A 23,046-nucleotide genomic window follows, 5' to 3' on the forward strand; every position below is an offset into this window, starting at 1 on the left:
CTTGCATTAGTTTATGTCTTACGCATTTGGAACTGGTTTGAACTGTTAACTCTATGTCGTATGTCTGTGGACTATTATCTGTAATATTCTGTGGGATGAACTATGTTTTAGTTCAAATTACTCTGTGTGTGGTTAATCGAGGAGTGATTATAATTGCTGCGCTTACTCTACGGATCATCTCTTGTATGCCTCGATAACCATGATTGTAGGAAAGTCTCCATCAAACTCCAATATATTATGTGTGTTATATCTTCAGCTTCAAATAATCCTGCACACACTTAGGGGGAGCCTTTCTTACATACTGAGTTTTTATTGGGATTTATCTATCTCTCGGACAGAACTTCAAATCAAGATAAGTCCTATGAAACTCATCTCCAAGATCTATCTTATACCTTAGGTATGAGGGAGATTTGGAAAAACTAAACTTCTCTTTAATATACTATGTAGTGTTGTCATCAATTACCAAAAAGGGGGAGATTGTGAATCATCTAGGCCCCTTTGGTGATGTTTTGGTAATTAATGACAACTACTTGTGGACTAACGATTCTTCGAGAAATAAGAATGCAGGGTTGGACCACATAAAACAGGAAATGTTGGAGAATCATAAACATTGGTTGTGGATCAGATAAAGGCAAAGGTATAATATAGGTTTTGTTTTTTGCCGGTCTTGAGGAGTTTAGAGAAGATACTTGACCGGATTAGTAGGCTAGATAGCCGTACTATTAAGAGGGGTCAACGACTTTGATCTGTGTGAAACTCAGTGCCTCATAGAGCATCAAGTAGTTGCATTTGCATGAGGACTAACATCGCTTCAAATCTCGTGAGTTAAAAGTTCTTTCAAAAACAAGTTTGAAAATTGCAAAGTCTTGGATGCGTGGACCGTCCGGGCCTTGAGGGCAGACTGTCCGCGATCCACCAGAGGGTCCGAAGAACTGACTACTTCAGGGGCCACCTTGTTACTTTGCACTGCGGACCGTCCGGGCCTTAGGGCCGGACCGTCCGCAGTCCTGACCAGAGAAGGCTGGTTTCGGGTCAGTCCCTGAATTATAGTGCGGACCGTCCGGCCATGCAGGGCGGACAGTCCGCAGGTGTCAAAATGTTTTTTGGTCAGGGACTGTGCGATTTCTTTGAGTTGTACTACGGACTGTCCGGGGGACTAGTCCGGACAGTACTATCTCAGGTCGCGGACCGTCCGGATTTATAGGCGGACGGTCCGCGCGTGTTAACTGTTCTTGGTCCGAGGCTCGGGTGCCTCATGCTGCCAGGTCGCGGACGGTCCGGCCTTGGAGGGCGGACTGTCCGGACCTACCTTTTCTGACAGTTCTGACAGTTTTCAAACGGGAATTATAGCCGTTATGTGTACGACGGACCGTCCGGCCCTAGGGCGCGGACCGTCCGCGTGTGCGTAGAACATGTGCTTTTTGCACATAACGGTTGGATTTTGATGGAGGGGTATAAATAGAAGGGTAGCTCGTGTGAGAGACCTCCCTTGGCCATTCCTTGCACACATTAAGTTCATTTGTGATCCTCCAACTCACTCTCTCACACTCTTTGCTTGAGATTGCATTCTAGTGAGAGATTGAGGGTTCCTAGCGCATTTGCATCATTTGGTGATTCTTGAGGCACTAGGTGATACACCGAGCAAGCGTCATTGGCTTGTTACTCTTGGAGGTTGCCGCCTCCTAGACGGCTCGGGTGATTGTCTCCGTCGAGCTCTCCAAGAAGATTGTGGAGAAGCCGCGGTGTTGATTGTGAGGGGTTTGCGCCTACCTCGCCGGAGCGGCAAAGGTGACATTAGTGGAATCGAGGTATTGAGTGATTTCTTGTCCACTTGGCTCAAAGATCAAGCCGTGACTTGATAGAGGAGCAAGTGAGAGCTTGAAGTCCACCTCAACGTGGATTAGGGGTGATCGGCAAATCACCGATACCACGGGATAAATTTCGGTGTCTCTACCTTCTTGCATTACTTATTGCTTTGCAAGTAATTAGTGTTTTGCACATTATTTCTCAAGTATTCAATCACCGTAGTTGTTTCTCATACATTGTTTACTTATTGTCACTAGAGAATTTATTCCTCTTGTTATATTGATTAAATTTACCTAGTGTTTTTTATTTTAGTCAAAACCGCCTATTCACCCCCCTCTAGCCGGTGTCCTAGATCCTACAATGGCCCCTCCACGTCCGAAGCACAACCGGTCGCATTTAAGGCGACGGAGGAGAAGAAGGAGGAGTCTACATCGAGTAGAACACCCATCGACGCCTCATAGCTCGACAACGAGGAAATGACGCTCATCATCAAGAGCTTCCGCCAAATCCTCAAGCAAAGGAGGGGGAAAGATTACAAGCCCCGCTCCAAGAAAGTTTGCTACAAGTGTGGTAAGCCCGGTCATTTTATTGCAAAATATCCATTATCTAGTGATAGTGACAGGGGCGACGACAAGAAGGGGAGAAGAAAGGAGAAGAAGAGGTACTACAAGAAGAAGGGCGGCGATGCCCATGTTTGCCGGGAGTGGGACTCCGACGAGATCTCCACCGACTCCTCCTCAGACGAGGACGCCGCAAACATCGCCGTCACCAAGGGTCTTCTCTTCCCCAACGTCGGCCACAAGTGCCTCATGGCAAAGGACGGCAAAAGGAAGAAGGTAAAATCAAGATCCTCCACTAAATATGAAACCTCTAGTGATGAGGATGATGCTAGCAATGAGGAGGATAACTTACACATTCTTTTTGCCAACCTAAACATGCAACAAAAGTAAAAATTAAATGAATTGATTAGTGCTATTCATGAGAAGGATGATCTCTTGGACACCCAAGAGGACTTCCTTATTAAAGAGAACAAAAGGCATGTTAAGGTTAAAAATGCTTACGCTCTAGAAGTAGAAAAATGTGAAAAACTATCTAGTGAGCTAAGCACATGCCATGAGACTATTGACAACCTTAGAAATGAGAATGCTAATTTGTTAGCTAAGGTTGATTCAAATGTTTGTGATGTTTCAATTCCCAATCTTAGAAATGATAATGATGATTTGCTTGCTAAGATTGAAGAATTAAACATTTCTCTTGCTAGCCTTAGGATTGAGAATGAAAAATTGCTTGCTAAGGCTAAAGAACTTGATGTTTGCAATATTACAATTTCCGATCTTAGAGATAAAAATGATATATTACGTGCTAAGATTGTTGAACTTAATTCTTGCAAACCCTCTACATCTACCACTGAGCATGTCACTATTTGTACTAGATGTAGAGATGTTGCAGTCGACCGTTGCACCACCGGACAGTGTCCGGTGCCCCAAGGGAGAGCGACTCTGAACTCGCCAGCTTCGGGAATCCGCTCCGCTATAATTCACCGGACATGTCCGGTGCACACCGGACTGTCCGGTGAGCCAGCGGAGCAACGACTACTTCGCGTGCAACGGTCGACTGCAACGCATTAAATGCGCGCCTGTCATTTGGTTCCATGTCCTAATCAAAATGTTGTAGGAACCAAGTGGGTTTTCCGCAACAAGCAAGACGAGCATGGTGTGGTGACAAGGAACAAAGCCCGACTTGTGGCCAAGAGATACTCCCAAGTCGAAGGTTTGGATTTCGGTGAAACCTATGCACTCGTAGCTAGGCTTGAGTCAATTCGTATATTATTAGCCTATGCTACTTACCATGGCTTCAAGGTTTATCAAATGGACGTGAAAAGTGCTTTCCTCAATGGACCAATCAAGGAAGAGGTCTATGTTGAGCAACCTCCCGGCTTTGAAGATAGTGAGTATCCTAACCATGTTTATAAACTCTCTAAGGCGCTCTATGGGCTCAAGCAAGCCCCAAGAGCATGGTATGAATGCCTAAGAGATTTTCTTATCACTAATGGCTTCAAAGTTGGAAAGGCGGATCCTACTCTATTTACTAAAACTCTTGACAATGATTTGTTTGTATGCCAAATTTATGTTGATGATATCATATTTGGGTTTACTAACGAATCTACATGTAAAGAATTTAGTAGGATCATGACACAAAAATTCGAGATGTCGATGATGGGGGAGTTGAAGTACTTCTTGGGATTTCAAGTGAAGCAACTCCAGGAGGGCATCTTCATTAGCCAAACGAAGTATACTCAAGATATTTTAAGCAAGTTTGGGATGAAGGATGCCAAACCCATCAAGACACCCATGGGAACAAATGGGCATCTCGACCTCGACACGAAAGGTAAGTCCGTGGATCAAAAGGTATACCGGTCGATGATAGGATCTTTACTCTATTTCTGTGCATCTCGACTGGATATTATGCTTTCCGTATGCATGTGTGCAATATTCCAAGCCGACCCTAAGGAAGCTCACCTTACGGCCGTAAAACGAATCTTGAGATATTTAGTTTATACTCCTAAGTTTGGGCTTTGGTATCCTAGGGGATCCACATTTGATTTAATTGGTTATTCCGATGCCGATTGGGCGGGGTGTATAATTAATAGAAAGAGCACATCGGGGACTTGCCAGTTCTTGGGAAGATCCTTGGTGTCTTGGGCTTCAAAGAAGCAAAATTCCGTAGCTCTTTCTACCACCGAAGCCGAGTACATTGCCGCAGGCCATTGTTGCATGCAACTCCTTTGGATGAGGCAAACCCTTAGGGACTACGGTTACAAATTAACCAAAGTTCCTCTTCTATGTGATAATGAGAGTGCAATCCGCATGGCGGATAATCCCGTTGAGCATAGCCGCACTAAACACAACCATTCGGTATCATTTTCTAAGGGATCACCAACAAAAGGGAGATATCGAGATTGCATATATTAACACTAAAGATCAATTAGCCGATATCTTTACCAAGCCACTTGATGAACAAACTTTTAACAAACTTAGGCATGAGCTAAATATTCTTGATTCTAGGAACTTCTTTTGTTGATTTGCACACATAGCTCATTCATATATCTTTGATCATGTCTCTTTCATACGCTATGACTAATGTGTTTTCAAGTCTATTTCAAACCAAGTCATAGGTATATTGAAAGGGAATTGGAGTCTTCGGCGAAGACAAAGGCTTCCACTCCGTCACTCATCCTTCGCTGTCGCTGCGAGCAACTCTCCATCTTTGGGGGAGAAAAGGACTCCGGCTTTGGTATAATCTTCACTCATATCTTATTTTGCCAAAGGGGAGAAAGTAGTGTTACAAGGGCTCTAATGACTCCGTTTTTGGCGATTCATGCCAAAGGGGGAGAGAGTATTAGCCCAAAGCAAAAGGACCGCACCACCACCTCTTTTTAAAATGATTTTCAATTGGAAATTTCAAATTGGTATCTTACTATGTTCCCAAGGAGGAGACAGTAGTATTTCAAAATTGATATATCAAAACCCTCTTGAACACTAAGAGGAAAATTTCATTTAGGGGGAGTTTTGTTTAGTCAAAGGAAAAGCATTTGAAACAAGGGGAGAAAATTTCAAATCTTGAAAATGCTTTGCAAAATCTTATTTGTTTACCTTTGACTATTTGCAAAAGAACTTTGAAAAGGATTTACAAAAGAATTTGCAAAAACAAAACAAGTGGTGCAAGCGTGGTCCAAAATGTCAAAAATTGAAGAAACAATCCATGTGTATCTTATAAGTATTTATATTGGCTCAATTCCAAGAAACCTTTGCACTTACATTATGCAAGCTAGTTCAATTATGCACTTCCATATTTGCTTTGGTTTGTGTTGGCATCAATCACCAAAAAGGGGGAGATTGAAAGGGAATTAGGCTTACACCTATTTTCCTAATTGATTTTGGTGGTTGAATTGCCCAACACAAATAATTGGACTAACTAGTTTGCTCTAGTGTATAAGTTATACATGTGCCAAAGGTTCACACTTAGCCAATAAAAAGACCAAGAATTGGGTTCAACAAAGAGAGCAAGGGATAACCGAAGGCAGCCCTGGTCTGGCGCACCGGACTGTCCGGTGCACCAGGGGACTTCACGCTGAACTCTTCGCCTTCGGGAAAATCCAGAGGCGCTCCGCAATAATTCACCGGACTGTCCGGTGTACACCGGACAGTGTCCGGTGCCCCAGGGGAGAGCAACTCTGGAACTCGCCAGCTTCGGGAATTTGCTCCGCTATAATTCACCGGACGTGTCCGGTGTACACCGGACTGTCCGGTGAGCCAGCGGAGCAACGACTACTTCGCGCCAACGGTCACCTGTAGAAGCATTAAATGCGCGCCAGAGCGCGCAGAAGTCAGGCACGCGCGAAGTGGCGCACCGGACACTCTATAGTACATGTCCGGTGTGCCACCGGACATCCAGGCGGGCCCAGCAGTCAGAGCTCCAACGGTCGGAACCCAATGGCCTGGTGACGTGGCTGGCGCACCAGACACTGTCCGGTGTGCACCGGACTGTTTGGTGCACCATGCGACAGACAGCCTCCACCAAACGGCTAGTTTGGTGGTTGGGGTTATAAATACCCCCAACCACCCCACATTCAAGACATCCAAGTTTTCCACATTCCAACCACTTACAAGAGCTAGGCATTCAATACAAGACACACCCAAGTGATCAAATCCTCTCCCAATTCCACAAAAGCATTAGTGACTAGTAAGAGTGATTTGTCGTGTTCTTTTGAGCTCTTGCGCTTGGATCGCTTTCTTCTTTCTCATTCTTTCTTGAGATCAATACTCACTTGTAACCGAGGCAAGAGACACCAATTGTGTGGTGGTCCTTGCGGGGAAGTTTTGTTCCCGGTTGATTTGAGAAGAGAAAGCTCACTCGGTCCGAGGGACCGTTTGAGAGAGGGAAGGGGTTGAAAAAGACCCGACCTTTGTGGCCTCCTCAACGGGGAGTAGGTTTGCGAGAACCGAACCACGGTAAAACAAATCCGCGTGTCTCACTTCTTATTTGCTTGCGATTTGTTTTCCACCCTCTCTCACGGACTCGATTATATTTCTAACGCTAACCCGGCTTGTAGTTGTGATTAACTTTGTAAATTTCAGTTTCGCCCTACTCACCCCCCCTCTAGGCGACTTTAATGTTCATTCCTTCATCTCGCAACAAGCAGAACGCTTAAGCCCCCTCCACATCTTAGGACTTAGGGCGGGTGCACTCCGCCACCCGGCCGGAGAATTTCCTCTCCAACAATGGCGATGGACCATAGGTCCATCATTTGAACCAACACATCCAATCAAATCCATCGAGCCACTACTGCGCGCTAGCCCATTGTTGTGGTTTCAGAAACCGGGGACAACAAGATTTTGTGTTCGGTGGGGGATGCTAGCGCAGACTCGCTAGCCCATTGTGATGGTTTCGGAAACCAGGGAAAACATGGGGCATGAGGTTTATACTGGTTCAGGCTGAAGCCCTAGTCCAGTGTAGTGCTAATCGTAATATTGCGATAGAAGGTGTTATAGCTTATGTGCTTGTGTCCTGAGAAGAAAAGGGGTTTGCCCTTTTATAGCTCAAGGGCTAGACCTTACAGGGGAGATTGATTTTCTACAAGAGAGAGAGATTTGCTCCTCTAGGTCTCGTAGTGGGCCATCCTCTGTAGAACCGTGCGTAGCCGTACTCCTGGTATGGTGTACCGTATTGTTCGTTCGTCATATGGACTCCTATAGCGAGTCCCATGCTGACATCTCCATGGTAGTGCGTGGTGGGTCCTGTGGGTCAGCCCCATGGTGCGGTCGTGAGTGGCGTGGCTTCGTTTCTCGCCACGGGCCTGCGTCACCCGCCGTCGTGCGTAGGCATACACCCGGTATGGCGTATCCGTCGCGTTCTTTTTGCGTATGGGGTCACTATAGAGACTCCAACGACGAGGTCCCTAAAACTTGGGGTTGACTAGCCTCATACGTCAGTGGGGACTTGTTTGAGGTGGTGCGCGATGATGTGCTGTCGGCGTTTTGACAAGGACCTTTCGATGTCGTACCCGAAGCCCAAACATGGCATGGTCACGTCTTGTCCTGCTGACGCGGTGCAACATCATTGGATCGTAGACTTGCTCAGCAGGGGACCTGGTCGTCTGCTCCGCCTCGCGAACTTGTTCGACGAGGGATTTGGTCGTCCGCACCGCCTCGCATATTTGCTCGGCGGGGGTCTTGGTCGTCTGCTCCGCCTCGCGGACTTGCTTGGCGGGGATTTGGTCATCCCCTCCGCCTCGTATACTTTCTCGACGGGGAACTTGGTCGTCCGCTCGGCCTTGCGGAGTTGCTCGGCATGGGACTTGGTCGTAGGGGCGGAGCTAGAATTATGGTATAGGAGGGGTCGAGCAAATTTATCAAATACTATAAGGTAAAAAATATCATAGGATATATACACATGTATATAATAATTTGCGTATACCGATAAATTATTAAAAAAATACTTACACCAAATAATTGTAAATTAATTAACTCCAACAGAGATCAAAATAATTAGCCTCTACGATGATGATCGACCAAATTAAAGGCTTCGATTATATCATGAGAGTCATAGTTGTCAATTCTATAGCAATATAGATCGATGATCAAGTAGCTTTACATAAAATCATCTCCTATTTTATTTCATAGATGTGCATTGATAAGTTTTGTAGTTAAAAGGCTCTCTCAATGGTTGTAGTTGAGATTGGAAGGGTGACCGTTAATCTTAATAATCCGTAAACCATTTGATACATGGAACTATTACACAATTTAACATGTTTTTTTACTAAATTGGCAAGTGATCGTTATATATTTGGCTCTAGATGGTTGTATAACAAGGTGAAACATCAAAATTGTCACGCACACAACAACTATTTGGTGACAACTTTGGACCGAGTGATATTTTATTCCGTTTTAGAAGTTAAAGTTTATATATTGTCTGTTACAGAGAAAGGGAGCTCGTTTCACTAACACTGCAGCAAGCTAGCCAGCAACCCGAGTAATAAAATGCCGCATCGTCATATCTGTGTGCGTTGTGTGGGCCGGTAGAGGAGGACGAGTAATAAATAGGGTGTTTGGTTTGAGGAATGAGCTAGTCTATTATCTTCTCACTACTCACTATTTTTGTTTGGTTTGTGGAATGGAATGAGTTGATCCATCACCACCTCATTCCTTATAGTTAGTTAGTACTAATATGAGAAATAAGGTCATCCCACTAAATTTAAGGACTCATGATGCATCACCTCAATTTGGATATAGTGCTTAAACCAAACACTCCCTTTGCTTGGCGCAGCGAAGTAGCGAGAGAGCGATGTGACCATGAAGGTTGGCGATGAGACGTGTACGTACGTGGGCATGGTGACAGAGATCGAGCTCAATGTTTGGTGCCACGTACGTACGTTCGTGCTGCTAGCTAGCCTAGTAGCCTGTGCACCGATCTGTACCCGGCCGACCCTTCCGTCGAAATGATAACGACGCCTCTTGATGAATCTGAATGATACACAGTTCTCAGTCGTCGTCGACGGCAATCATCTGTTGGACTAGTCGACAACAATGGCCCTTCGGATCGCCCCAATCCGGTGGAGCCATTGAATTTGAGAGTCAGGGGCATACACTGACTGAACATTGGGTGGATCATCGAGTTGGGAGCCACGGCACGACGGCGACGGATGATGTACTTTATGTGGCAGGCCACTCGTACTCGAGTCGAGCAGCAGCAGTGTGGCTACTGGCTAGGTGCCGAGCTGGCGCATTGGCCGGCCACGTGGTGCCGTCCCGCGTCGTCGCGGCCGAGGGGCCCGTGGGTTCACGTTGAATGGGCCGGCCGGGCACATGCTCCAACTCGAAGCAAAAGTCTACGAGGGCATCATCACGCGTATCAACCGATCGGTGACAAAGTCAAACCAACCACAACGAAAGATTCATCAACTAGCAACACATCCTATGTGTTTGGTTGCCTATATTTACTGATGCTTGCATCGCGGGATACAATGAGCTGATGTTTGTTGTTGTCAACCAGGCTCTACACATGTGAGGTGTGCGTTTGGTTACCTGCATGCAGATGTGGAGTCAGGCTCACACGATACTTAAAGCACTCTGGGCCAGGCTCTACAGGCGCGAGCAAATTGGTCGTATCTCTGGAGTCAGGCTCCCGCCGGCCTGGCTCATACAGCCTGGCTACCGGGAGAAGCCAACCAAACAGGCAAGATCATGTCTCGGATCATGCACGCTACAAAATCACGATCATCCAGACCCAAACGGCTAATCACAGTAAAAGTTGTGTCTCCGCTAAGGATTTATTCGGTTATTACCAATACACATGAATTAGATGAGGTTGAAAAAAATTAAGAAAAAGTTTGACTTTTTAGGATTCAAACTCATCCAATTTTAGGGGGTGTTTGGTTTATAGAGACTAAACATTAGTCCCTCTATTTTATTCTATTTTAGTTCATAAATTGTTAAATAGGGAAACTAAAATAGAGTTTTAGTTTCTATATTTAGTAATTTAGGGACTAAAATGGAATAAAATTGAGAGACTAAAAATTAGTCCCCAGAAACCAAACACCCCCTTACTTAATCCACATGTGTTGAGAGCTAACCCAACAAGCGCGTTGAACGCGGCAACCAGGTAGGTGGGCCGCCGGTCCGTTGAAGAAGGCCGAGCACGTAATGACGTCCCGGACGGCTAGACCCGGTCCACGAAGGCTCCTTGCTACGCTACCTCCGTCGTTATCATCATCCATCCCTCTTAACGCAAAGCGCGCACCAAATCGCACCTAACCATTTTCGCTAATCTCCCTCCACCGAGGAGAAAATTGGAATTCTGCCATTATCAAACTACGGATTCGCTCGAATGCCATTATGAGAACACGCTTCGTTATTACGCCATTTTTAAACACTGGCTTACAGATAAAATGCCATTTAGGGGGTTATTTGATAAAGTATCAACTGTTTGGACTGTTTTACCCCTAAAGTAAACTGCAGTCGCTCGTTCTCTGTCTCCAGTCGCGCAAAACACTTCATTCTCTCTGTTCTCCTCCTCTCGCTCCTTCTCTCTGTTCTGGACCGCGCCTGGGCAAGACGCACGCACGCCTGGGCTGCAGCACGCAGCAGCGGCGAGCTCCAGCACGCCGGCCGGGACCTCCTCTCTGCTCTCTGCATCGCACAGCACGCCGCCCGGGCTCCAGCGAGATCTCGGCTCCAGCACGCCGCCCACGGCGAGCTCCAGCACGCCGGCCGGGCTCCCCACGGCGAGCTCCAGCACGCCATCCGGACTCCCCACGGCGACCCTCGGCGGCCTGTTCCCCTCGGCGAGCTCCAGGTATGCATACGAGTTTTAGGCTTTAGGATTTAGGCTTTACACTTTAGGGTTTCTTCTGATTTGAGTTAGCATCAGCGGAGATCTCATATTATTGGTCACCAACAGTTGGCTAGATGGATTACAGCTGGAATGATTCTATGTACGGGTATGATTCTACATTTAATAACTTTTATAGAAATCGAATGAAGTAGTATGATTGTACATTTTTATTTTTTATTTTCAGTTTTGACGATGAGCTTCCGCCTAGCTTAGCATTGGTAGTACATCCTAGTGGTCGCCCAAAGGTTGGTATTGACTGGGACGCACTTCAAATTGTTGAGAGGCAAGATGAGGAAGGTAGGATAGAAATTGTTGATGATGACAGAATGTATGAGTTGATCGGTTTGAGAGCTGAGGATGAGGAAGGCTGGTGAAGCTTTAAAGATGCAAGAGGGTGATGATAATTGGGTATGGTTCATGAGCCAACTGAAAAAGGCAATAGGAGATCTTCCATTGCTTGCTGTATGTACAGATGCATGCAAAGGGTTAGAAAATGCAGTAAAACTTGTTTTCCCTCAGGCTGACCAAAGAGAATGCTTTAGGCATCTAATGCAGAATTTTGTTAAGAGGTTTGGAGGTGACATATTCTCTAAGATGTACCCTACAGCTAGGGCATATAGGTCAGAAGTTTCACAATTCTTTTACAATCAAGTTGTGGAAGCTTCCCCAGATGTAAAGAAATGGCTAGATACTTACCACAAGCTGAAATGGAGGAGGAGTCAGTTTAATCCTGCCATCAAGTGTGATTATGTCACCAACAATCTAGCTGAAGTCTTCAACAACTGGATTAAAGATTGGAAGGACCTTCCAGTTGTTGAGCTTGCAGACAAGTGTAGGGAGATGATAATGGTGTTGTGGGAGAAAAGGAGAAGAATTGGAGATAAACTTAATGGGAAGATCTTACCTGCTGTTTTACAACAATTGAAGGCAAGGACCAGAGGCCTAGGGCATCTATCAGTGACAAAGGCTGGTTTTTTCTCTGCACAGGTTGAGGACAACACAAACACTCACAACAGACATGTAGTGAAGTCATACTTGCATGAGTGTACATGCCTAGAGTGGCAGCACACCGGCAAACCTTGTCCACATGCATTGGCTTTGATTACAGCACAGGAGAGTGTGGATGTCGAATTGGAAGATTTTGTGCATGAATTCTACTCTGTACAAAGGTTCAAAAATGCATATAAGAGAATAATTGAACCACTACCTGATAAGTCTCAATGGCCAACAGTGGATCTGCCCTATGCGGTTGCTGCACCACTTGACAAGAGAGGTAAAGGAAGGTATAAGAAACTAAGAATTAAGAGTTGTTTGGAAGGTGGGAATAGCAAAGGGAAAAAAGTAGCTACAGAGAAAGGCAAGGAAGCTGACAAGAATGCAGTACTAGAAGCTGACATGGAGGGTTCAAACCAATCTGAGAAGGGGAAAAGGAAGATGATTAGAGGCAAAAGAAAGTGCAAAAGATGTGGAGAATTAGGTCACAGTGAAACTAGCTACAAGTGCCCATTGAACGGAACAAAGAAAAGGTAAGTGATGAAATGTCTAATTTGAACGTGTGCACTGTTATATTTGTATCTAACTGTGCTGTCCAACTTGTAGGAAGAGAAAGCCTCGCATGAATAGAACAAAGTATGGGGATAATGCCAAAATCCCCAAAACTCGACTTCAACGAAGTGTCCAAGGTCAAGGTGCTGTCCAAGGTGAAGCTAATGTCGAACTTGAAAGTGTTCAAGATCATGGTGTTGTCCAAACTGAAGCTGATGTCCAACTCGAAGTTTCTCTTCCGGTTACACCAACAAGGGAGTCTATTTTACAGGACAGCCCAATCAGAGTCACTAGGAGGTAAACATATCATTACGATTATGTTGCATCAAGTCATTGTTGTCTCATTAAATTACTGGTCTTTATTTTTTTCAGTCGGCTTGCTATGCTACTGGGAGATGGACAGATTGATATCCAGTCACCTCCCAAGACTACAACTCCTAAGAAGATGCTAGTGAAGAAGCTCACACCAAGGAAGCTGAAGAAAATGTGACAAGATTGTAATAACCTGCTGATTTCTATGTTATCTAAGATTTTAGTAAGCTAGTGTTAGAAGTGAACCTTGTTATGCTATCAGATGAACTATATTTGGATGGATATCGTAGTTATTTTGAACCTTGTTATGCTATCAGATAAATTGTGTTCTTTCTGAAACTGTGTTCATTCAGTTAAGAATGGGAAACTGTGTTCTGAATTTCTTAAACTGTGTTCATTCAGTTAAGATCGACTACTTTTTCACTTTGATGTTTCCCTGCCCCTCGCTGTTCATTCAGTTCTGAATTTCTGGAGCTTGCCCTGGTGCGTGCGTGCTGGAGCTTGCCTGGTGCGTGCAGGAGCTTGCCTTGTGCTTGTCGTGGGAGAGGATGAGAGGAGGAGATAATGGCTGAGAGAACAGAGAGGAGCCTGGTTTGGTGTGGTGCGGTACAGAGAGGAGGAGAAAACGCGAGAGACAGAGAACAGAGAGGAGCTGTTTTAGTTTAGGGGTAAAATAGTCCAATTAGTTGATACTTTATCAAATAACCCCCTAAATGGCATTTTATCTGTAATCCAGTGTTTGAAAATGGCGTAATAACGAAGCGTGTTCTCATAATGGCATTCGAGCGAATCCGTAGTTTGATAATGGCATAAATCCAATTTTCTCCTCCACCGAGCCGGCCGAATCAAATCGAACCGCGGGCAGCGCGCACGCGCAGCGACTGCCGGCGATGGCGAGCCTCACCCTGCCGCCGGCGCCCCCCAACCCACGCCAGGACGCCATCGACCTCCACAAGGCCTTCAAAGGTGCGCGCTACTTTCCCCTCGGGTTCCAGCTCAAATTTCCGTCTGCCCCACGTTTCGTCGGGGTCCGCCACGGCTCTGTTGTTCGGTTTTCGTTTTCGGTCACATATCGTGGCTGAATGAACAGGGGATTATGCTAATTGATACGGGGGCGGAAAGCGCCGTTGTTATTTGGTTGCGTGGCGGTTGCCTTCCGCGCATGCGATTTCGGGGATGTGTCCGGGAGCTGGACGAAGCTAGAGTAGCAGAGTTCGCTGTTCCAGGGGGCTGGCTGGACTGAGTTCAGATGGCAGATGGGCAGGTGGTCGAGGAGGGTTCTGGTTATTAGAGGCTTTACATAGGCTACTCCCTATTTCACCTCTTTATCTCACTCCCTACTTCAAACAGCCTTCCCATTCCACCTCTTCTTATCTCACCCCTACTCCAAACTCAACTGTGCAGTCTACAGTGTTTTACACGGCCACACGCTACGCTGAGTACGGATGAAGTTATTGCGGTGATCAAGACATTTTTTTTGTTTTATCTGCCTACAACTACAATTTGAGGTCAAGTGTGTAGTGGATTAATATAAGGGCAATCCACGTGTGAGTTCCAGCCTTGAATAGTCTGTTCTTGGGTCAACTAGCACAATTCTGTTAGTGTAGGCGCCATAGACCATATGTCTATTAGTATACAGTGGCTGAGTGAAATGCATAGTAACTATAAGGCTCACATATAAGTTTCACATATATTAGAATTTCTTTTTAAAGAAAGCATGGTGTTGTTTTACATGCTCTAATATTTATGACTAAACAATATCTTAAGAGTGCACCGCACCAACTGCCCAAACAAAAGACAAAAAACCAGTTCAACTGCTTCTAGACTTGGAGGAATTTATTTGTTACTGACATGTATAACCCCTCTGCTCTTTTCTGTTTAGGGCTTATTTTGATTCTTGGCTAGTTGCGCCATAATTTGTCTTAGATTAGTCGGCCAAATTAAAGAACTAACCTTAGGGAAAAAAAGTTAGGCAAACTAGGACAAACTAGGGAGGGCGCGAACCAAACAGACCCTTAGTATTTTTGACATTTTATGGCTTAGAGATGTGAATTTTACCATTATTGTAACTTTATATAAAAATGTGATTATGTGATCTCTTATATTTTTATCAACAAGATTCAAAATTGTTGTTTACAGTGAGTTTGGTTTGATATGCTTGAATGGCGACAACTGCTGTCTACAAGTTAGCATGAATTGTTGAACTTAGACATGTAATTGATTTCCAGTAATTGAGTGTTGTGCATGCTTTTATGCTTTTACTTAAATATCAAAGCCTTTTCCCATTACTGACTTGCAGGAGGTGGTCACTAAACACACTGACTTTCTTTATATTGTGCCTTGGTTGATGGTTGTCCAGGGTTTGGATGTGACAGTACAACAGTGATAAACATACTTACTCATCGCGATTCGGTGCAGCGTGGACTCATTCAACAGGAATACAGGGCTATGTATCATGAGGAACTCTCCCACCGTATTTCATCTGAACTCAGTGGAAACCACAAGGCATGAAAAGTTCTTGAAGGATTGTTCTCTTTATTAAATAATCAAATCGATAACCTAGCTGTAACAATATGTTTATTCAACTGTACCACATATTCACCAATGAGAACTGATGATTTGAATCAATTAGCTAAAAATGTGAACTTGTGCTGCTTCAATCATGAGTTTATGTTTAATTTATCAAAATCAGTATTTTAATATTTTAACTTCGTTTCATGTCGCTCTAGAAAGCTATGTCGCTGTGGATTCTTGATCCTGCTGGACGTGATGCAACTGTTTTGAGAGAAGCTCTAAATGGTGACACTATGGATCTGAGAGCAGCCACTGAGATTATATGTTCCAGGACACCATCACAGTTGCAAATAATGAAACAGACTTATTATGCTAGATTCGGTACTTATCTTGAGCATGACATTGCTCACCACACATCCGGTGATCACCAGAAGGTCCTGATCCTTATTACATAGAGTATCTGCCTTACATTCGTTCTACTTGATCTCATGCATCGTGATACATGAAAGATGTTTAAATTAATCACTTTTTATTCAACTTTTAGTATTACACTGTCCGGCATTAGGAAGGTGAATATTTGGCTATAATTCCTTTGGAACAACTTCCATGTGCTGCAAAATGACTGCATAATCTGCCATTATGAGTAATGTCTGAGATATCCTCACATCTAATCTGATGTCTGTATTGTATAAGACTAAGGGAATGCCCATTCTTCATTAACATATTGCAATTACTGATGTGAAGTTGCTTCAATTGCTTTTCTGTAGTCATTTATGCCTTTTACCGAATGCACACAGATATCTGTAGCATGAACTTCATGTGATGTGTGCCAATCAGTACTTTTTATAAGTTCGTAGTTAATATATTTTCAAATTTAAATTGCACTTTTTTCTGCCAGAAGAAATTAATGATATAATGTATATTTCAGCTTTTACTTGCATATATGGGGATTCCACGCTATGAAGGTCCCGAGGTTGATCCTACAATTGTGACACATGATGCAAAGGATTTGTACAAAGCTGGTGAGAAAAGGCTGGGTACGGACGAGAAGATTTTTATCCGTGTTTTCACTGAACGCAGTTGGGCACACTTGGCATCTGTTTCTTCTGCTTACCATCATATGTATGACCGGAAATTAGAGAAGGTGACACTTCTGTTCAGCACACTTCTGGAATGAACTTTTTTTATTCTCTGGAATTTTCAGTGACCTTTATATATGATAGGTTATCAAGAGCGAAACTTCTGGAAACTTTGAATTTGCACTTTTGACTATCCTCAGATGCGCGGAAAACCCAGCAAAGTATTTTGCTAAGGTATTGCACCCACGTCTTTTTCAGTAAAGAAGTATTGTAGCTTTTGAAATTCTGTGTAGGCACTGTAAAAAGGGTAGACCTAGTGTCGGCTTCCACATGAGTGGGGTCTGGTTTTTAAGGGATAAACTGAGGCAGGCCTTTTCTCTGCAAATGTTGAAAGGCTGCCTTGATCCCACGATCTGGTGACTCAGTGAGACAGCTCTCATCACTGCACCAGACATGCGTGGATATATAAAATCACCAATTGATTTAGGGTCAAGTTACATCTTGCTGATAGATTTAGCCATAGCCAACAGCTGTTCTTCTTTCTTATGAAATTGTAATTTAACATTTGGTGAAGCAAAGATCACTTGCTGAATACGACACTGATATTATACCACCCAGAGTTGATATTTGTATATTTTATTTCTTATTTTCAATTATATGTAACTTGCCACTATTCTAAAGTGTTATTTTCTGCTAATGCTGCGAAATGAGCATATTCTGTATTGCTCTCGTATATTCGGTGCCCATGACTCCTCTCCCCTCCTAGACTGTTCTATCCGTCTTCTTCATTTGGCCTACCCTAGTACTCCCCCCTTCCAATTTATATGTCGTTTGGCTTTTCTGGATATATAATGTTTATTGTGTATCTAGACATATAGAATATCTAGGTAGACATGTAGTATATCTATGTGTATATCAAAAGTTATGTATCTAGAAACCCCAAAACGGACAGAGGGTGGGTATCTTAAATATGGGAATGCTGCTGACCTGATGGAATATGCTATTAACATGAGATCACATGGCGCTATGTTAAAGCTATGTATGCAGTTTACTATGTATACAGAGGTTAGGATAGCATATTCGATCAACTCTTACTTTTTAACAAATATCTACGCATTTTGTTATCTTTGTCAAACCTCTTATGTTTACCACTGGTTTAAGACCTCTGTTTTCTCAGTTTGATACTTAAGTGACCAGTTTTCTTTTAATGACATGAATACAGCTCTTACGAAAGGCCATGAAAGGTTTAGGCACTGATGACATGACACTTATAAGGGTGGTGGTGACGAGGACCGAGATTGACATGCAATATATCAAGGCAGAGTACTTGAAGAAGTACAAGAAGCCATTAGCTGAGGCTATCAACTCCGAGACATCAGGAAACTATCGGACGTTCCTTCTTTCACTTGTTGGTCATGGCCATTAGGTTCGCCCTCTGGAGGCTGGAGCTACTGTGAGTATAGCATTTTTCAAACTGATCTCATATTCACTCTTGTGTTTTCCTCTTGTCAGGCTATGTTTCGACCATGGGACATGATATTTCTATCGATCCACCCTAAATGCAGCGACCTACCTGGAAAACTTATGATGTTGCCATTTATCTGTCGTGACTCCTGGATCTAACTGCCACATATCACATATGCGGTTCCTAGTATGCTTGTTTAAAGTATTCGTGTATATATTTCCATCCGGGTTTCTTGTTGGAAGATTCTGGATGGGATACCAGATCAGCTGTTGCTGGTCACAGTGGGCTTGACTGGTGTCTCTATGACGCCAATATTATTATGTCATGTTCTTGTGGTATTTCCTTCATTTGTTATTCTGTTTTTCGCTGCTTATCCCATATCCCTGTTTTCTCCGTCCTTCACGGAGACCAACGTCTTAGGACATAACCCAGAGATATAGGGGTACGTTTCTTGGAGTATAAAAGATAGGTTTTGTATCTTATTGTAAGATATGACTCATACGAGGGTTGTATATATGAAGCTGTTTGTTGGACTTAAAAGAACCGTGTTAAAGATATGTCATTGTTAGAACAACTACTCCCTCCGTTTCTTTTTATTTGTTGCTGGATAGTGTAATTTTACACTATACACCGACAAATAAAAAGAAACAGAGGGAGTACAAGAGCTTCCTAAAAAGTTGTTCCCCAAAACATCATATTAGGGGCTGCTGAAAAACAAACTCCTCTAAAAAAAATCTAAACCCACATCAGAATGCTAATAACTTGTACCTAAAACTTTTCAAAGGGGTAGGCCCACGGTATGGTAGCAGGTAGATTATTTGACAATTCAGTCCGCAGACTGCTAGGTATTGGAGTTCATAGTGTCAAGTGTAATTGGAAAGTAGGCTAAACCTGAACCATGGTCTTCTTTAGAATGAGAAAGAATACTCGTAGCCATGGTGTTCTTTAGAATGACAATGCTCGTAGCCTGAACATGAATCTGAGCTGGAGCATTTGGAATGCAGGAATTTCACGGTATAGGAATTTCACGGTAATTAGTTCAAAAACACAAGAAAAACGCAGGATTCAGAAAAATTTTCTTTGTTCCAAAGTGGGCCTAAACTGTCGGCAGTGTTCAGCTTCAGGTTCTAAACTGGGGCAAGTTTCAGGTTCAGGTCACTGTTCACGAACTGGAAGAAGATAAGCATCAGGGTGGCATCTCCTCAATCCTCAGTCCGTGGTGGTGGAGAGAGATTAAAAAAAATCAGTGCAAATTCTTGCAGCGATCTCATTTCATGGACACCATTCGGGCATACAGAAACAAATGAATTCGTCATTTCGTCTGCTGCCTTGTTGCTGCAGCAGTAGCACGCGTTGTGGGCTAACAAGTGTGGGCCTGTACGTGCTATAGAGGAAGAGGAGAGAGCGTGGAACTCATTCATGGCTAGGCTCAACTCGAATAAGGCCCAACGCAACTAAAAGCTTTGCTGGCCTTCTCCAAACACGTCAACATGGAGTAGAGTACATTTCCCTGTTACCTGCTAGCTGCTACGACCCAGAAACTGGCTCAGATCATGGACTTGTGGTGCCGGTTCTTCGCTTAGTCGTCAGGCTCAGGCATTCTCTGGCGGTAAACCAAACAAACCAGAAGAATGCAACCCAACCTGAAACGCATACGAAGCACAGTTGAAAGAGACAGTAGTATCGATAATGACAGTAACTGGTACAGGCAGATTTGAGACTTGGAGAGGCATTTCGAGGACTGAAGATGGCAACTCGCAAGCAGCAGCAGCGGAGGCAGAAGTTAATGACTGAAGATTGCATTGCAAAAAAAAAGGCGAGTAACGGTATTACCGGTGGCGATCGTGATGGCAACGACTGTCGCGATCGTGGTGGCCAAGATAACAAACACGGCGACGGACACTGCGCCGACGTACATCGCGGCCAGGAAAGCCAGCAGCACGGCCAGGAACCCCCCGGCGCCGGCCAAGGACACGACGACGGAAAAGGCGATGGCGTTCGTCGCCGCCGCCACCACGAAGAAGACGAGGATCAGGAGGCCGCTTAGCGCCACGAGCGCCACGGATCCAACCTGCGGGTTACGGATCACGGCTCGCAACCGATTAGCGATTAGGTAGAATAGAACGAACCTGCAAGTTACGGATCACAGCGTCCGTGTCGTCGTCCGGAGTTCCCTTCCCTGGCCCGTGCAGTGCAGCTGGTGGCAGCGACTCACCGACACGACGAGGAGGCAACGAGGCGCGCCGCCCCGCCTTGTCCACGCCACGAGTCCCCGCGCCGCGGTTCCGCACGCCTCGTGCAGCCTGGGCGCGGCGGCGCGCGCGGTGAGGGTGGCCCACGCCCAGAACCGCCGCCGCGGTGGTACTGGCTGGGCGGCGTCGACGGCTGGTGGCGCGAACGCTCCGTGCCCGCCGAGCTGGTCCTGGATCGACGCGTCCTCCTCGGCGCTCGACACTGAGGCGGAGGAGGTAGAGGAAGCCACGGCGCAGGCGTCGGGGCGCTCGTCCATCTCCTTGGCGCGGGGGGGAGTGCAGTGATCGAGTCAAGCGCGCGCTGTGGATGTCAGATGGATGGACGCGTGTCGGAGACTCGGACCGGTGGAGAAGGAGCTGATCCAATGGTCCGCTGTTTCGCTGCTCGTGCTGACCTGTCCTTTACGCGAAATAATTCTCTACAGCCGGATTCATAAAAACGGTGATATGATATGCTATAGAATTTGGTTTCAAGATGAGTAATAGCCAATGGCGTAATTGTTAAGTAAATCTCTAAGTTACATGTTGTCCAAATAATCAGTCTATAAGTTGTACACCTCGTGGCAACTCTCGGAGAGTCTTTCTATATATATATATATATATATATATATATATATATATATATATATATATATATATATATATATATATATATATATATATATATATATATATATATATATATATATATATATATATATATATATATATATATATACTAGCTGAGTACTCGTGCGTTGCAACGAGAATATATAATAACAGTATACTACGATAACTTATATACAAAATATATGTTATACCGTTATGAAAAAATGTTTTATAATCAATTTGTGATTCTGGCCATACATAATTTTTGTTATTTTAATCTACCTGTTTCACCACTACATTGCAACCATCAGTATCATGCAGACTTCGATATATGTCACGATTTACATGGTCTCATCATTGGAGAGCACGTTCCACACATGTAGGAAGAAATTCCCCCGTACATCGTTAGTCATTAGACACGTACCACCATACGCTTTTGCTTAAATAAAAAGGCAAGTGTGTGTGTTTGCTAAGAGAATTAAAGGCAAGTCGGCATAAAAGCTATCCCAATGGTGGTGAGGATGACGAACTGGTCATTATTGTCGGTCCTCCTCTGCGTCACCTCCTGCGTCATCAAGATGACGCCACGGTCCTCGATATAGTAGTCGTCGAACACGCGCGACATACCGAGTACTGATGACTCTTGGTTGGGCTGTAAAACGAAGTGCACCCTGCGCTCATCAGCAAGGTAGTACCCCTGGCCGTTGCACCACCAGATGCGCTACTCCTCTACATACATCATGTTCAACGACACACACAACGTAGGCAATGGTCATCGTCCCAACACACAAGAATTCATGGCCGGTCAGTAGAGACTTACGTGGCAGGTTGGGCTTCAGGTGGACGATGAGCTGGACGACGTGATGGCGTCGTCGTCAAATGCGATGCCCAGAACAACCCGAGAGTCACCGACGTTGGCGATGACCATGAGGTCTCCCTGCTTGACGATGGACAGCGCGGAGCAGCCGCTCTGCACCGCGTCCAAGCGGCGGCTGCGCCGGAGCTTGTAGTACATAGCGACACATGCGACCACGTAGGACTATTTCTAGAGGTTGAACTGGCAGTCGCCAAGTTTCTTCTCGTCGTCGATGAGCGACCTCAACGCGAGTGCCTCCTGCTAATGGTGTTTGTTCGGGGTTTTCAAGTAAGAAACATGGATTCATGTTTGGCATTGGTTTATAAAAATGACACACAAGTCAGACCCATGGAAAAAAATATTATGAAGAATAAATGTTACGCATGCAAAAAATAAATTTAAGTTGAAAACATTATTCAAACAAAAGAAATTGCATGCAAGGCTCTTTTTTAAATACTACTCCCTCCATCCAAAAATATAATTCAAGAATTTCGGTGATACTTATCTACTACTACACATTGTGTAAGGGTAGCAGGTGAGCTTGGAGAGAGATGTAGTAGATGTGTTTCCTGTTATAGGTGTAGACATAAACACGCATGTGGTGTAGTAGTAACTATTGCTGGTATTTGCTTGAGAGGTTGTGAGTTCGAATCCCCTTAGGACTATGTGTATTTTTTTTAATTTTAGCTAGACGTCGGCTGTATGGGGGAATGGGAATGAGCTTTGCGGGGAGGGAGAATGAAAATGATAGATATATAATGGTGGCAGAACATAGGAATGGACTATGCGCGGGGAGAAGGGAATCGGAAAGGCAGAACAGGAATGGTGGCAGAACACGGAATAGGCAGAACAGGGAATGACCGACTACTATTGCAGCCTTAATAAGTAGTGTATATATATATATATATATATATATATATATATTGTTGCACTCTAGAGAGCCATTCAAGTAATCTAATTCCGGTAGTGAGAAACCCGAAATAGAAGATTGTCAACACTACTATACATGTGTTTCCTGGTTTGGTGACAGAGGAAAACAAGAGATGGGTAAGCAAGAAATGAGGGAGAGGAGGCCCAACACCAAGTATATTGGCGGCCAATGGAAGAACTAAAGCCCAAGACCAGAGATAACTGCTAGGCCCAGTTGGGTAGAGTATAAGTACTGAATTGTAATAAGGTATATGTAGACTTTGGCAAACCTGAAGATGGCTGGCATTGTTGCCTGTCCGAAACCCT

General features: G+C 44.5%; 3 protein-coding genes across 3 annotated transcripts; 2 read left to right on the top strand and 1 right to left on the bottom strand.

Annotated features, from left to right (window-relative positions):
• Positions 1 to 11,229: 11,229 nt before the first annotated feature.
• On the top strand, positions 11,230 to 13,444 carry LOC103647399 (uncharacterized). Its single transcript, XM_008671942.2, has 4 exons — positions 11,230 to 11,305; positions 11,384 to 12,725; positions 12,799 to 13,041; positions 13,117 to 13,444. Exons 2-4 carry the CDS (start codon positions 11,557 to 11,559, stop codon positions 13,232 to 13,234), a joined length of 1,530 nt encoding a protein of 509 aa, XP_008670164.2. The 5' UTR covers positions 11,230 to 11,305; positions 11,384 to 11,556; the 3' UTR covers positions 13,235 to 13,444.
• Positions 13,445 to 13,726: 282 nt separating this feature from the next.
• Positions 13,727 to 18,648, top strand: LOC100283225 (uncharacterized). Its single transcript, NM_001156127.2, has 7 exons — positions 13,727 to 14,022; positions 15,416 to 15,561; positions 15,786 to 16,004; positions 16,499 to 16,714; positions 16,794 to 16,883; positions 17,872 to 18,075; positions 18,162 to 18,648. Exons 1-6 carry the CDS (start codon positions 13,947 to 13,949, stop codon positions 18,073 to 18,075), a joined length of 951 nt encoding a protein of 316 aa, NP_001149599.1. The 5' UTR covers positions 13,727 to 13,946; the 3' UTR covers positions 18,162 to 18,648.
• A 530-nt stretch (positions 18,649 to 19,178) lies between these two features.
• LOC103647400 (uncharacterized) lies at positions 19,179 to 20,844 on the bottom strand. The gene is made up of 3 exons (XM_008671943.4): positions 20,330 to 20,844; positions 19,948 to 20,185; positions 19,179 to 19,757 (listed from the first exon to the last, which is right to left on the bottom strand). The coding sequence occupies exons 1-3, from the start codon at positions 20,621 to 20,623 to the stop codon at positions 19,666 to 19,668; spliced, it is 624 nt and encodes a 207-aa protein (XP_008670165.1). The 5' UTR covers positions 20,624 to 20,844; the 3' UTR covers positions 19,179 to 19,665.
• Positions 20,845 to 23,046: the final 2,202 nt, after the last annotated feature.

Source organism: Zea mays, chromosome 2 (assembly GCF_902167145.1).
Source record: "Zea mays cultivar B73 chromosome 2, Zm-B73-REFERENCE-NAM-5.0, whole genome shotgun sequence".
In the NCBI taxonomy this organism is placed as follows: domain Eukaryota; kingdom Viridiplantae; phylum Streptophyta; class Magnoliopsida; order Poales; family Poaceae; genus Zea; species Zea mays.

Coding starts and splice junctions, on each gene's coding strand:
- LOC103647399 (XM_008671942.2), top strand. CDS start 11,557: ATGAGGAAGGCTGGTGAAGCTTTAAAGATGCAAGAGGGTGATGATAAT. Junction 12,726..12,798: donor TTGAACGGAACAAAGAAAAG/GTAAGTGATGAA, acceptor TCCAACTTGTAG/GAAGAGAAAGCCTCGCATGA. Junction 13,042..13,116: donor CCAATCAGAGTCACTAGGAG/GTAAACATATCA, acceptor TATTTTTTTCAG/TCGGCTTGCTATGCTACTGG.
- LOC100283225 (NM_001156127.2), top strand. CDS start 13,947: ATGGCGAGCCTCACCCTGCCGCCGGCGCCCCCCAACCCACGCCAGGAC. Junction 16,005..16,498: donor CATCCGGTGATCACCAGAAG/GTCCTGATCCTT, acceptor TGTATATTTCAG/CTTTTACTTGCATATATGGG. Junction 16,884..17,871: donor CAGCAAAGTATTTTGCTAAG/GTATTGCACCCA, acceptor ACATGAATACAG/CTCTTACGAAAGGCCATGAA.
- LOC103647400 (XM_008671943.4), bottom strand. CDS start 20,623: ATGGACGAGCGCCCCGACGCCTGCGCCGTGGCTTCCTCTACCTCCTCC. Junction 20,186..20,329: donor GTTGCCTCCTCGTCGTGTCG/GTGAGTCGCTGC, acceptor CGTAACCCGCAG/GTTGGATCCGTGGCGCTCGT. Junction 19,758..19,947: donor TGCCATCACGATCGCCACCG/GTAATACCGTTA, acceptor TATGCGTTTCAG/GTTGGGTTGCATTCTTCTGG.